Below are 15,184 nucleotides of genomic sequence, written 5' to 3' on the forward strand. Positions count from 1 at the left end.
TCCCTTTTCCATTAGTGTTAGCCACCAATGTGACTGGGCAGGAATTTCTATCCATAATCACTAAAAAATGAAAGAGCTCCCTTGCAGATAATTGTAAAGCAGATAAAGAACTTAATGACTGAGGTTTCCATAATATTTAGTTCACTTAGTAATGTTTATCTGCACTGCTGGACCTTTCCCAGAATGACTCTTTCCAGTGATTGCCACATTGTCTGTGTAGGGCATCAAGAATAGAAATTAGTGCTGCATTCAATTAGAAAATACAGTAGAAGTTTTGCAATAAGATAATAAAGTATTAGAAGGGATTTGTTATTTAATGCCTCCTTGCCATGCCATACAGGCAATGTAGAAATGAAAATATCAGGTGAGAATTTGGAAGGATGCTTTCTTAAATGGAGTTCTTGATAACACATCTGCATTTTTTTCACAGTATTCTTATTTTCAGAAATTAGCTCCGCTGTCTAAAATATTGCTCTGAAGCAAACTTTTCTGAAACATCCAAGCAACTTTTGAAAACAAAGTATACTTATCATCTCTCTTTGGTAGTTCCTCAAGTTGCCCCTGAGAAGGAATTATTTTTTAATCATGGGTCAATCATCTTCTTTAGTGAACAGCAAATGAGTCATGATTGTGTAAGTTTCCTGTGCATCTACAGGAAGGACAGAATTCTGTCTCCAAAGATCTGGGACATTTGCAGTTAAGCCTGTAGATTTGCAGGAATGAGCTAACTTCAGAAGAGAAAAAGTTGTTTTCTTATTGCTGACTTTCTGATAAGTTTTCTCATACAGTCTATGGCACTTTTTTAATGCAAAAATCTTCAGACAAGAGTTAGCATGTAAACATACTGGAAAAGCTCATCCACCCTAGTTAAAAAATAATCATGGGTCTCTAACGCAGTCTGATTCTGTCCTATAAAGAAGTTTCCTTTAGTATTGGATGAGCTTAATCAATAACAGGGAGGTTGCTAATAATGTAGACTATCCATGAAGAGTTGAGGAACAGTTTTCCCACTGTCAACAAAAGGATAGAAGAGGAAAACATGAGCCATCAGTGGGCCCTCGCTCAATTCTAGTAGAGGGAAATATCTTTTGATATCTTTTTGATGGCTTATATTTGCAGCACTTTCAAATAGAAGATAAGCTTTATGTATATAGAGGAAAAAAAGCTGAATTCAGCCAGTTGTGTGCTTCATGTTGAACTGTTGCCTCCTTCTGGTTTGATTCTTGCCTAAGATAAGTCTCTTAATGGGAAAGTTCACCTCTTCTTCAAGAGTGCTTTCAAATTTCTTCTATGGAATAATAATTTTTAAAAAGTAAACTTAGGCCTGTCTGAGCAAGCTTGATACAGATAAGTCATATGCTGATGTATTTCTGATATGCTAAATCATTTGAGTAAGTTGAACTCCACCCTAAGAAAGGACTCAGCAGCATTCCTTCCCTAACTACCTTCCTAGTACGAGTTTCAGCTCTTTGTTCCTCCCAACAAGAGGAAAATATAATTATCCTGTTTATTTCTAGTTTCCAAGTACATCCTGATCCCTTGGATATCTTATGTTCTAGTTACAAGTGAGTGCTGTCTGTGAAAGCTTAACATGAGGTAGGATAAATTGTGGGCTCTTTGACTTTGCAGAATTTGTTTGACAGTTTCATTCACTGATTAAATGGAGCAAAAGTAAAATAAATGAGCCTTTCAAAACATTAATGGTGGCCTTAGGCTGTATGATATATAATTAATGCCTGCTTATTGCAATAAATACATTGCTGTTGTGTTTATGACGTGCACTAAATCTTCTTTCTGATACAGAAACAGTAAATAGCAGTAGTAGTCAATATCTTACAAACAATATATTTTCCAGAGTACCATTACAAAACCATTAGGCAAAGTACGTTCACTTTCCATGAGTACTATGCAACATTCTTTTTTATTAATAGAAGTTGGATATTTTAATCTATGTGCAAAAGGCAAAGAAAAAATTTAGTGACATTGTTCCTTTCAATTACCTGATGATCATTGTTACGAAATTACACCTCAGACTGCAGAAAGTGTGCTGTCAGTCCTCCTTTTCTTGCTATGAAATTCTGTTGGTTTTGGGTTTTTTTCAACACCTTCCTGTCGACAGTGTGAATGATACTATTCCAATTTTCAGGGTTTGGTTCACTTAAGTCTTTCATCAAACACCAGAAATCTTGAAAACATGCTTAGACATACATTCTCCCTTATTTGATGGGAAATGCACAAAGGTTTTCATGCTTTGCATTTTGGTTTTCACATTTCAGAAAGTTGTGGGTTTGTGAAATAATGTGACCACTGTGTCTAATCTTCTGTGCTAACACCAGAAACATATTTTTCATTTCAAACCTGAATATAGCTGGGTGTCTGGTTGTTACATTTACTCTAAATAGATAATCACTTGTATGTTGCTTTCTGCCTTGTTTTTCTCCAAACTGATATATTTATTCTTGTGTTAAATTTTTGCATGTCTCTTCCACTTGGAGGTCAGAGAAGAGTGGCAAAACAGAACCTAAACTAAGGTTAGGTTCAGTACACCTTCACCAAATCTCTCTCTCCTGCAGACCATCTCTGGCTCATAACACATTGCCTGCAGTTATATATGGCCTCAGACCCATGGGGTCACTACTTCTATTCCCTTTCAGCAAACCCTGAAGTCTGATTAGATACCTTGATGCTGACTGCCCTCATGCTCCTATACAAATAAGGCCTATATGGATCAAGTATACTTGTTTTATTTTGCTTTCTAAGTGCACATTAACCCATTATCACAATGACAACTGCTTACCATTGTAGTAGCTAATGTTTCCATAGATGAATACTGTTATTGCAAACTCAGTGAAGTCATGTAAAGTTAAGGGATAAATGCTGGAATCCTAGTCTGTGGTGCACAGCACAAATAACAGCAAATCCTGTTAAAAACTCTTTTTACTTGCTTGTTCAAATATTTGCACCTTTTTTAACCCCTAGAGATTCAGTTTCAACATTTTTTTAAATATGGTTATTTTTTTTTTAATTATTTTATTTTATTTTCTCCATAGGAAATCACAGTGATTCAGTAAAAGAAAGGCATTTTGGAAGAGGAAGTTGAAAGCTGAGGGGGACAAAAAGACTCAACCTGTAATAAAGGTAAAAGACATTTCAAAGTGCAGTGTGTTTGAAATGGGCCTATTTAGACTTGCAAAAGCATGTTCAAGTCCTCTCTATCTGTTTCATACAAGGTTGCTACCAAATAAAGTTTAAACCAGCGAATTAATCTAAATGACCAAACATCTAATTTTAAATTAAAAAAAAAAATCTATTTCCCACAGCCTAGTCGAGGTGGGTTCAGTTCACAAGTTTTGTTCAGAAGAACTTTAAAGTTGCATGAGCCAATATGTTTCCTTTTTTCTTCCACATTTGCTGCTTCACCTTTATATGGCAGTTTCTGGTCCCCAAGCTCCCGCTGCTGGGTTTGAGATTCTACTGTGATTGAGATTCTACTTGGATTGAGCATAATAGAATGCTGCTAGGGCCTGTGTGCTGGCCATTTGATTGGAATTGCAGTTGTGAATGTGTGAACAAGTCAGAAGACAAGAGTTTAGCGATAGCAGGTTTAGTATTAGAAGATTAAATACTTTTATCTCTCCAATGATTTTTTTTTTTGCTCTGTTTGGCATTTTCCCTTTAAATCAGATTTCTATGGAGCTTCTAGAAAACTATTGTGGGAATGTGTATGAGATTAAGCAGATGTTGCAGTTCATTATTATCTGAGACTTGAGATTCAATACCTGAGCCTATCTTCTTGTAAGTGTGAACAGAAAAAGTATTGTAGGAAAGTTTGAAACTCTTGAAGAAAAATGTCTGAATAGATTTGGTAGCAGTTTACAACTGAAGAAAATGCTACTGATTTTGTCATGGAAAAAAACATTGTTCACAACTGTTAAATTGATTGTATCTACACTGGTTTGCTGTTATAACACAGAAAATGGAAGTGGGCTTTTTTTTTTTTTTGCCTGGATATATAAATGGATTTTTCCTTACTGAATGTTTTGTTGTAACCCTTATCCCATGCATTCTCTGTAGAAAGTGCTGAGCTCAAAGACTGAGCATGTAATGGACTGAACAGTAGCACTGTTTGTTGTTTTCAACTTTTGCTAGCAAGATACAAAGTGAATTTTTCTACCAGAATGGAATTGTATCTCAGTCCTTGTTATGCATTTATCTTTCAGCCTGACGTTCCAGCTGTAAATGGCTTTGTCAGTAGATTCAGCTTTGTACCGCTGGCAGCGACTTGGAGCCAAAAGTGCCCCCCAGACTGTGTCAGAGTCAACACCTCTGCTGATTTCTGTCAGAGACAGGCAGAAACTCAACTTAAACAAGTGGAGGATAGTGTTTTCCAACAATGGGAGACAGCAGAGAAGCTGGGACCAAGCTTCTACATTTTATTCTGGAAATGGGATACAGACTACAAAATACACATGGCTTACTTTTCTGCCCAAAAATCTTTTTAAGCAGTTTCACAGGTAAAAATAAGAATCATTAAATGATGTATGAGATATCACTGCTTCAGAAAGAGTTCTTATATTTGGGAGTGATAGAGAACTACTTCTGTAGCTACTGTGTCTTCAAAATTTAAGTGAAGAGAAACTGTAAAAAAATGTCATCAAATTCATGCTGAAGTGGCTAACAAATGGGGAGTTTGTTTCAGTGCTAGAGCAGTTCTCCTTCTAAAAATTTCAAGTTGCATATCAAGATAAATGGTACTTCCATATCTAGATTTGAAAATTCTGTTCTTTATCATAGATTTATACCTTTCAAATTTAGTCTTCTATTTTCCACACATGAAATTTTTCATGGGTTCCTAAGTGAATCCTGCTGTGAGTTACAGATGTGTTTTCTCTACTCTACTCTTCTATACTTATTTTTTTGAGAGTTGTGTTTTGGTTTTTTTTGTTTGTTTTGGGTTTGATGTTTTGTTGTTTGGTGGGTTTAGGGGAGTGGGTAGTATTTTTTTATTTGTCTTTCGTTAGAATCTATAATTATTTTCCAGACTGAGTTTGTGTGGGAACATTAGAGAAGATTCTGCTCCTATATATATATATTTATTTTTTCTTTTATTTATATATATATTTGTAATATGTGGAAAATTAAGGTAGCTGTAATATGGAAATATATCTCATAAGCTTTTCTAAAGAAAAAAATAAACAACTCATTTAAGTAATTGATTACTCTGGGAAAGGATGAGGTTAGAGATGTAAAATGATTAATGCTCGTGACATGAGATGGGGGATTTTCATTAGGAAAATACACCTTATTTCTATCTGCTTATAAGTCCTTTTTGTATCTTTCTTTACAGACTAGCTAATCTTTATTTCCTCTTCCTGGTGGTTCTAAACTGGTTCCCACAAATGGAAGTCTTCCACAGGGAGATTACTATGATTCCTCTGATTGTGGTGCTGCTTGCCAGTATGATTAAAGATGCTATTGAAGACTATAAAAAATACCAATTCGATAAGATGATAAACTCCTCTAAAAGCAGGGTATATGAAGAGTAAGTAGACCAAACCAATTATTGTCCTTGTGTTTGACATGGTGGTAACCGCTTATTTTGATTGTGCAACAATTCCCTTCCTGACCTTTTGGAGTATAGGAAGTTTGGAAGGGCTGTTGTAGACTTCTGTTCTGCTTCAGAAAGTGCTTTATTTATCTCACTCAGGGTCAGAATTATCCTGAGAAGTTTTGTTTCATATCACAGATCTGTGTGCTGAATACACCAGTTTTCATTCCAAGTTTTCAAATCACATCATCTTTTTTCAGTAGCAGAAATTTCTGGAGGAAGTCTGGAAAGGATCATTCTACCTTTTAACACACTGGAACAGCGTCTCTCAGAAATTTCCTAATAAAACCATGAATACAAAAATTAATAGTCAACTGCATTCATGTGTTCAAGGTGAAGCATAACCAGGAACTGGACAAATTTTATAGCTTTTCCAGTTAGCACAGTGAACAAAACAATACGTTTTCACTCTGGAGATGGTACAACGCCCACTTGCAGTAAGCTGTGTTGTTTGCTCAGTACTGACTCAGAAGGAAGAAATATTTTCAAGTGCAGTTCTTATTGCAACATTTCGATTTCATCTGAGGTTTTTCTCCAAGTACTAATTTGGCTTGAGACTACCTTACATGTCTCTACATAACATAATACAAGCTTTGCTTTAAAAGAAGTTTAAATGCTTGTGCCTGTTCTGTTTTTTCTTATCTCCTTATGCCCAAGCTATAGAGGAAAAATTACTGTGGCTTGTAGCTCTCTTGGAATTCAACTCTCATCTGTGCTGATTACTTGTGTGATAAGGGCACAAGGTCCAATAACCAAAAGAAATGAGAGTCTGCAAGGAGAATAGGGAGAGAAAGGTCTGAGTGAGAAAAGGAAACAGGAGTCCAGAGGCAGGTCTATCAGAGGAGGAGCATCAGGCTGTGGGGCAAGCTGGGTAAGCTGCCCTTAAATTGCCTGTATACTATGTATATGTAGAGAGTGGGGAGAGCTTGCTTGTTTGTTGTAATAAATCAAGTTATGGGCTTGAAAGCAAATAGTAAATAGAGGAGGTGGAAGAGACGGATATTTTCTGTAGAGGCTCATAATAATCTGTTGACTTCTGTATGCAGAGCTCTGCCCTTTACCTTTGAACTTCCTGGCAGCTAACAGGCTTATAAAATGATTCAGAAACGCTTGGAGTGAATGTTGAAAACTGCGTTTATGTCCTTAGTTTCGTCTGGGCGGTGTTAAAATAGAGGTGCTTCATGTGAGCAGACCGATTCCAGGAAAATACTTTGAATGGGGCCTCCAGGCATACAGTAACAGGAATAACAAAACATTCAGGATGTTTTCGTCGTGTGTGACGTGCAGCCTTCCCAGCAAGCTTTAGGATCTGGAGCAGCTGGGTCAGGAAGATACCTGTTCCTGGGCAGGTGGATGAACGAGTCAGAGAGAAACAGCCCTGGGCTCCCGACAGCTTGAGTCTTCACTCTGCCACTTTGGAGTGTATCTGGGTTATTGGACTCTTCTTACTTCATTAGCCTATCATTTGAGGCTACTTTTAGAGAACAGCAAGATGTCAAGGACAAGTTTTCCAGGCTGCTTCTCCAAGATGGTATGGAAAAAACATTTTTTCAAGGAAACCTGCTGTCAATGTGTTGCTTCAGACACAGAAACCCAAAACAACGTGCTGGAGAAGAGAGGAAAATTAAAGAAAAGAAGGAAGAAAAATGAAAATAAACGAGTGATCATCTCCAATTTGTCTTTTGGGCATATGAAGTGGAAGGAAAATCCAAATAGATACTATGACTCCAATAAAATTAAGACTACGAAATACACCATCTTGACTTTCTTCCCTAAAAACATTTATGAGCAGCTTCACCGCTTTGCCAATATTTATTTTGTGGTCATTGCACTGCTGAATTTTGTGCCAGTGGTGAATGCTTTCCAACCAGAAGTTTCTTTGATCCCTATTTGTGTTATAATGGCCATGACGGCCATTAAAGATGCTTGGGAGGACTTTCGGCGGTATAAACTAGACAAAGAAATCAATCACATGGGTTGTTACATTTACAGCAGGTGAGTTTTTTTTTACAGCTTTTAGTTTGAAAAATATTGGCTTGATCTTTTATAAATTCTGAGGGTTTTTTGTTTAAAATATTAATTTCCGCTAAAAAAATCATGGTGATTAAGCAAAATGGGGTAAATTTGCAGTGACTAGATAATGCCTGTATCTATTCGGAAAGATATTCCTTTTTTGCTTAAACCTGGAGTGGCTATTGACCTCTTAGATATGGTGTGTTTAAATAGCTACTGAGCCCTGGAGTTCTAAGGAATTTTCAACATGGCTAAATTCTATCAATACAGTACAAAACAAGATTTGCACAATCAATATAGCACAGAACAAGATCCTGAGCAAATGAGTCTTTGTTTGCTTAGAGACCAAAAAACCTTCAAAAAAATGTAGCTAGCACTTTGAACTAATTACAATTTTATACTACAAATTGTAGGCTGACTTTCGGGGTTGTTTGGTTTGTTTGTTTTTTGTTTTTTGTTTTTTTACTAGATTGTATGTAAAACTAAACTGCATATATATGTATTTAAAAAATTAGAGATAGTAGTTCATACTTCTTGGACTTCTCTAAATGAATTATCTACAAATAACTATGACATCTTCAAAATGCTTCATGACATCTTAAGTTTAGGGCTTCTTGTTGTATCAAAACAACATAGAAAATGATTTCTGCCTGCTTAAATATCACACTGGGTGTCAGTAGAGCAAAATTTTTAACTTACCTGAACTTTTTTGTCTCTCAAATTAATCAGCAGTGCTTTATGTATGTTCTCAGAAGCAGGATTTTGTAGAACTCTAGCTTTTATCACAGAGTTCTGTCATTGCTGTTTGTTTCTCTTGCATGTATTTGTCAGATTTTTATTTTTATATCCTTCTGGTTAAACAGAACTACTGGATTTGCTTTGGATCTGCTTACTTATCCCCACATAAGATAATGACTTGTCAGAAATAAAATCTCTTTTTGTCAACATGTCTGGAAAAGTAGGCATTTTACAAGTTTCTAAATATTTCATATGTAAGATTTTATCTTCCACCACGAAGACTGTCAATAATCCTACTTAGAAGTAGGTACCCGAATTGCCCCTTTTGACTGTCAAGATTGACAGTGTTGCATTAATCCATGGGGCAATGGATTATTTATTGACAATTGTTAAGACCCATATGGCAGAAAATAGATGGTGATGCAGAAGGTACAGATGAATGGATCAGCATGGAAGTATTGCTTTCTCTTGGCATAAAGCAACCGTGTTAATTTATATGTAGAAAGACTTTTACCATGTGCAGATGAGAAGTGGGGAATACAATAGAAATTGTTTTCATACTGAAGAAAAATGTCCATAGCAGAATTAGAATGTACATACAGATCCAGGCTCAAGTTATAGCTATAGCTTTTCTTATGCAGAAAGATGAGACAGCTCATCTTAACATTGCTCATCCCATTCCATAGGAAGGTCTTTGATCTATGAATAAATCTTGTGTTTTACCAGATTCTTATGGCCCAAAACAGCAGTGTAAGGGAAAGAAAAATAAGGAAGTCTTCAGACTCTACCATTCATGGTATCTGGAAAAATTGAGGACAGTGTGACTGGCATCAGATCTGTAGTTAGAGCTTATTATATCATGAATAATTTTAATCAAGCTTCTATAACGCTTTGGGAAGCTGATATTTCTTGTTCTTCTTGCTAGCTGCAAAGTCATGGAAGAGTATGATGTCTTCTAATTTTCCTCCTTGTGAATCATCTGCCATAGGTAATTTTTAACACAAGTGAAAGTCTTTTCCAAGGGACTGTGAATCTTGTTAATCTTGCGACACCAAAGAATCCTCTGTAATAGAATAACTCATCTTTCATCGTAAGATGAAAATTTAATTATATTTAAAGTATTAATCTTGGAGAGTATATTGTCTTTATTTCAGATTTCAATAGCAACAACTCTAGTTCCTGTTCCCTAAAGCATACAAAGTGCACTCTCTTTTCTGAAAGCCAGATATTCTCCAAAACTTTTTAGAACACCAGAGGAAATGCTGTAACTTGTTTTCTTTCAGTATGGAGCAAGAGCAATTGAATTCAAGTAGACTGCCCTGAAAACACATTACTTCTAATTTTCTTTTTGTAGAGGTCAGCTGTATTGGGTAATTTAACCTGCTAGTCAAATGAAGGAAAAGATACTTCAAGTAGTGTACTTAAAGAATGCTTAATTGAAAAAGGGGAACAAATAATATTAAACTATCTTGGTGAGGTGCAATACCTTAGATCTGATGTTTGATTGTGGACATATTACAAAAACCTTTTAATCAGAAAGTAATCATAATTGTATACAGGCTGTTGTGCTGCCAGAATAAATCGCACTGTACCAAGATACGAGAACTGAAATATCCTTGCTTCTTTTCTCTTGGTATGCTTTAAATTTTACTTAGTCTGCTTATAAATATACCTGGTCCGCTTTTAAATTTTCGTAGAAATGAGGCTTCTACCACTACAGTATGTGATTATCAAAGCATTTTCTATGATATTCTACTTTATTATCCTTCTTTAATTGCATTAAAATTCCTCAAGTGACCTGGTTTCATGCAACCCTAATTATTCTTCATCATCAACATTTAATTATAGTCTTCATGCATGTGTAATTTCTATCATGTTCATTTTGCTACTCCCAGACAGCTTTTAGGCAAAATATGTATATAGAACACCCTTTTAATCTTTCTTGTCAGTCAGACCCTCCACTCCTATTTTGGTTACTTTTCTCTGAACTCTCTCCACTTTGTCACTAACTAACAGGGGCCAGCACTGAGTGCAGTATGCAGATCTGTAAGTGAATACCAAACTAACAGTTACTTAAAGCTATTATTTATTTCAGCATTCCATAACCATAATGTTCAGGAAACCACTTGATGTATGATTAACCTGTGAGCTGGGTCTGATACACCTCTGGGATTAAGCTGTAATGGTCTGCAAACACACTATAACATCCAGATAGGATTTTACTTAGACTTCACACTTCTGGAAAATTGAACCTATATTTTCCTGACTATGGTCAGATAGTCAGGTGTTAATACAAGGTCTGTGCACAGTTTAAGATGGCAGAGCTTACATGCTTGATTGAATGCACATTCATCAGGCAGCTACACCTGTAAAAACGTTCACATCATCTAGGCGATTAACACTGCTTAATTTTAAGCACCTACGCTCAGATACCTGAGACAGTGATTCAGAAAAGCCTAGTGAGTGTTGACTGAATTATGCAGCAGTGTTGTCAGATAACCAGGTAAGTAAGAATAATGATGAGAGAACCTGACTATATTCACTATAGAAAAGTTTTTCTGCTATGTTTACAGATCCTGAGGCTTTCAAGAATGTCCTATAAGGAACAATTTCTTCTTCCTATGCAGGTCCAGAGATTTTTGGGTCAGAGAAAAAATGTCAATCTGGCCTTTGTTGTGATTCTATATTTGCTTGGTGTAAAGTTTGAGAACATAAAGATTTCTGCATCAGTATTCACCATAAGGTAGTCCCATAGCAGTGCTGTGAAAATAAGAGACAAACAGATCTCATCATTGCATTGCACTGTCAGAGCTGCTGCCAGATAGAAAGCAATTTTTAAGGAGAATTAAAATACTACAGTTTATCTAAGATTTGTAATTCAGTGTGGTAATGATGCTATGGTGTGGAATATCAATAATATAACAAAAATCACAAAACCATAACAATGAGATAGATGTTGGAGCCATTGTACCAGAAATTTCTGGATAACGTGTCTGGGTGATAATGGAAGAAGGGAGGGAAAGTGCTTGCAAACAAGGGTAGATTTCCTGTCAAATCTCAGAGAGAAAAAAGGCAACTTTCCTCTGGGCCCAGGAAACATCATATGTAGTTCATTCAACCCAGGGTGAGCCTGAGAGTTTGTCAAGTAGAAAGCAGAGGAAAACCCCATCTCGCCAAGGGCACAGTAAGCAAGGTTTGTTGCCAATACTTTCATTTAAAGTCTTCTTCAGTGGCACTGTTTTTGCTTCTTTGAAGATCATTTTCTTTCTGCTTTATTATTTTTGTTTTCTAACAAAGCATAACTAAAAAGAATAGGGTTCTGCTGGAGGCATATTATTGGATTCATTTTATACACCAAGAAAAGGAGTCTCAAGCCTGTGGTCTGATACAAGTCCCACCATCTTCCCTCAGGCAAAAATGCATTTGATTTTCTTGGGCACAGCCACATCAAGGCTTCTATACCTCAGTGGTGCTTCCTCTGAATGGTGAATAAATATCAACAATGGGGGATCTTCTGGCTTCATACCCCAACTTTTGCATAGCTGAAGATGCTTTTGTAAGACAGCAACAAAGTATGAGCATTGATAATTTAAATATGATTTTTACTTATAAAATAGCAATACAAATATGTTACTGTAACTGCAGGGTAATTGTCTACTGTGATATTACTGCAACTCAGTATCTGTTAACAAAGATAAAATGACACTTGTTTGCTTAATATTGAAAGTGAGTATATTGGCCACCCTGCACGCACCAGAGGGTTGGAACTGCATGGTCTCCAAGATCCCTTCCAACCCAAGCCATTCTATGATACCTTTGTTTCCGTGGCCCTGTCACTGGCAGTGAGCATTCTCTGCTCTGCTGTCTGTACAGCTTTTGTATGTACTACAATCCCAGGTAGCATGGGATTTTTGTGTCTGTGTTAAATATGGATAGCAATCTTTAAGTCGCTGTCTTGGAATTACTCACTCCAGGTAGTGCTAGCAGAGTAATAGCATCTTTCTCTAGGAAATTTTCACAAAAAAATTAGATATTCATAATTGCATTAATTGATGAATTCACACACACACAAAAAAAAAGTGTAATAAGGTCTAAGTAAATGTGTGCTCAAATACTTCTGAACACTGCTTTATTTCTTCATCTGGCACAGATCATTATAAATCAAGATAGAGATGAAAGAAAAAGCAAGTTAAAAGAAATCCAAAACATTACATATGAACACAAAATATATTTCTACATTTCTGGTACTAAGCTTAAGTCCATATAAACTTGGAACAATTACAGAAGTTGAGTATAGACTTCTTTATTATCGAGATAGTAATATCCATAGTATGATGCTATAGACAGTTTTAACGCTTAAGAAGTTAGGATCTGCTTCAATTATAAAGTTTGAAATGACAAATCATGTCTTCTTTTTGACTTCAAAAAAAGAAAGAAAATTCCATCTGTAATTAAAAGATTTTCCTTGCTATCCTACTGTGTTACTGAGATGCTGAGGAAGTGTTTGCACAGCCATTGTGGGGAGGAATGGCTATGGGTGCTTGATAAGTCCTTTTAATGGACTGACTGTGGCAAGTGATGTGATGTTTTGTTGCTGATGTTGTTCCATGAGAGAAAAGCAGCCTCCCTAGCTACCTTAAATGACAATAACATGGTGTAAGCCAGGGATTAATTGGCGTGGAAATTTTGGCTCAGGTGATGCCTCTAGATCAGGAATACTGTGTCAAGTTGTGCTGTATTGTGAGCTATGGGCAAGTTTCAGGATCAGTTCCTTTCCAGTCTAGTGCCTTTGTTAAGTTCTTAATCTCTTTATTGTTGGTTGTCATTTTTTCAAGATTTTATGACAGCAGCTCCAAACCTTGCATCATAGTTTTAAAATGGTCTTTGAAAGTACATTGTGGAGTTTTCCATTTAAAAGCTGGTAAAATCTTTGATAATATGTGCTCAATTTCTATTTGCAGAAATAGACTGTAAAATTTAAATATCTGTGTAATTCCAGCTGTTCACTGAGTAGCACTGGGCATGTCAGAGCATTTTTGAAAGTGATTCTTGAGGTCGACCATTTTTAATATAACATTCTAATGAATGTTACAGTAAAACACAAACACTTGGATTTGCCTATATGTTATGCTGATTTTTTTTTTCATAAGCGTCTGATATTACAGTCTAGTGGCAATTTACAGGTGAAAGGCAGAGTAACATCTTTACTGCAACCTGCAAAGGAAGCTGACCTGAAGCTGTTAGTAATTCAGAGGAACCAGACCCACTGAGCTAATCGGTTGTTGTGACCATTGTAAATGACAAAGATTTCTGAAGATCTTTATGGCAACGTAGGACTAAGACAATCACAGCCATGCTGTGGCGTGCACGTGGAAAATAGTTTTATTTAACCTCCTCTGGGGAGCACACAGTATTTTCTTACTTCCTCCTGTTCACCATCCCTCCTGACCCAGTCTTTGTTTGAAGTTCATTTTTACTGAATCAAAGAATGTGAAATGACTTTGTGTCAGCAATAATTTATTCCTATTCTCCCACAATTTCCATCCACAGCAGGCTTTTTGGTATGATTCTTTTTCCCCAGAAAGACCTTCATAAAATCTATTCAGTTTGGTCCTTCTCATCAGATATGACGAGTCTAATATCAAATTCTGGCAGACTTTGCCGTGACTGTTTGAGGCTGTCTTTTTCTGTCTGCACTACCCCATGATGGGTGTTGTTGTGCTACATGTTATTCCAGGGCAGCGAGGGAACGCTTTTAAGTGTGGTGGTGATAAATTGACTGGTAAAGGAGAGAAGGTAATGGAGAGACTTTCATCCTAGAGCATAACTTTGATATGTCACAGCCCTGGTGCCTTCCACCATAAGAATCAGACTTTCAACTCTCCTCCTATTGAAAATTGCCACGTTATTTTACTGCATAAATGTGTGTGTCTTTTTTGTACGTCTCTCGACAAACCATCTTAGATTTACAATGCTCTTTTGTTTATTTAGCAACCAAAGCATGAGCTATGAACTTTAATCAATGAGCAGGAAAAGGGCAGTGCTCCCAGTTACAGGAATTACTACAAAGGAAACTGCTTCATTTGAAAAATCTTTTTGGGCAATTGGGCCAGTGTCATTGTTGTGTGCAAGAGGTTTCTTGTGAAGCACGTTTCTTCCTTTTATTCGTTAATAATTCTCAGCAAAAGTTTAGAAAACCCTCATGCTGTAGGAATCTTAATCTTATAGCTCCAGCTAAATCTTTCAGGAAATAGTGCTCTCTACAAAGAAAATGCGTTTCTTTAATGAATTTTTTGTTCATTGAGAGAGAGGGACACCCTTCACCTGAATGTGAGCCTGGAAGACTAGCAATTCCTGAACTCTAATCCCTATGCTAATGAAAACAACTTCTTTGATCTGAAAGTGCTTGTTTGGCTTTCCTGACTCACTGTCTCCTCTGTAATTAGTGAAGGAACTGAACCTTGAGCCACTCATTTAATACAAGTTTCCTAGGGTGTTCTTGAAAGAATGTTACAAATCTATGATTTCTGTGGTTTATTTTATTAACCCAGTTTCTTTAGGCTGAGGTGGAAAACAGCCAGCTGGCTAAGTCCTATCTGTAGCATTTCGTGAGCAGGAAATTCAAGAGTGCTCCATAAACATCAGAACTGTGCAAGAGCTGACGTAGAGAGAAGTAGGATTGCCCTGCAGATGTCCTGGCAAACAGCATATGCAAACTCTACGTGACATCCAGATGTCTGGGGTAGCAAGGCAACCCATCTGCTTGTACTCAACAGCTTCTGTAATCTCATTTTCATGCTTTAAACAAACGAGGAATTCTACCAG

The 15,184-nt window shown here is 36.6% G+C and overlaps 1 protein-coding gene across 1 annotated transcript in view; it reads left to right on the forward strand.

Moving 5' to 3' along the window:
• Positions 1-4,239: 4,239 nt before the first annotated feature.
• ATP10B (ATPase phospholipid transporting 10B (putative)) overlaps positions 4,240-15,184 on the forward strand; it is a 52,758-nt gene continuing 41,813 nt past the window's right edge. Inside the window, exons 1-2 of the mRNA XM_065734505.1 lie at positions 4,240-4,514; positions 5,348-5,542. Of these exons, the coding sequence (XP_065590577.1) occupies positions 4,240-4,514; positions 5,348-5,542 (470 nt within the window). The remainder of the gene's footprint in view (positions 4,515-5,347; positions 5,543-15,184) is intronic.

Source organism: Cyrtonyx montezumae, unplaced genomic scaffold (assembly GCF_038088225.1).
Source record: "Cyrtonyx montezumae isolate F1298 unplaced genomic scaffold, pur_monq_1.0 scaffold_18, whole genome shotgun sequence".
NCBI classification, from domain to species: Eukaryota; Metazoa; Chordata; class Aves; order Galliformes; family Odontophoridae; genus Cyrtonyx; species Cyrtonyx montezumae.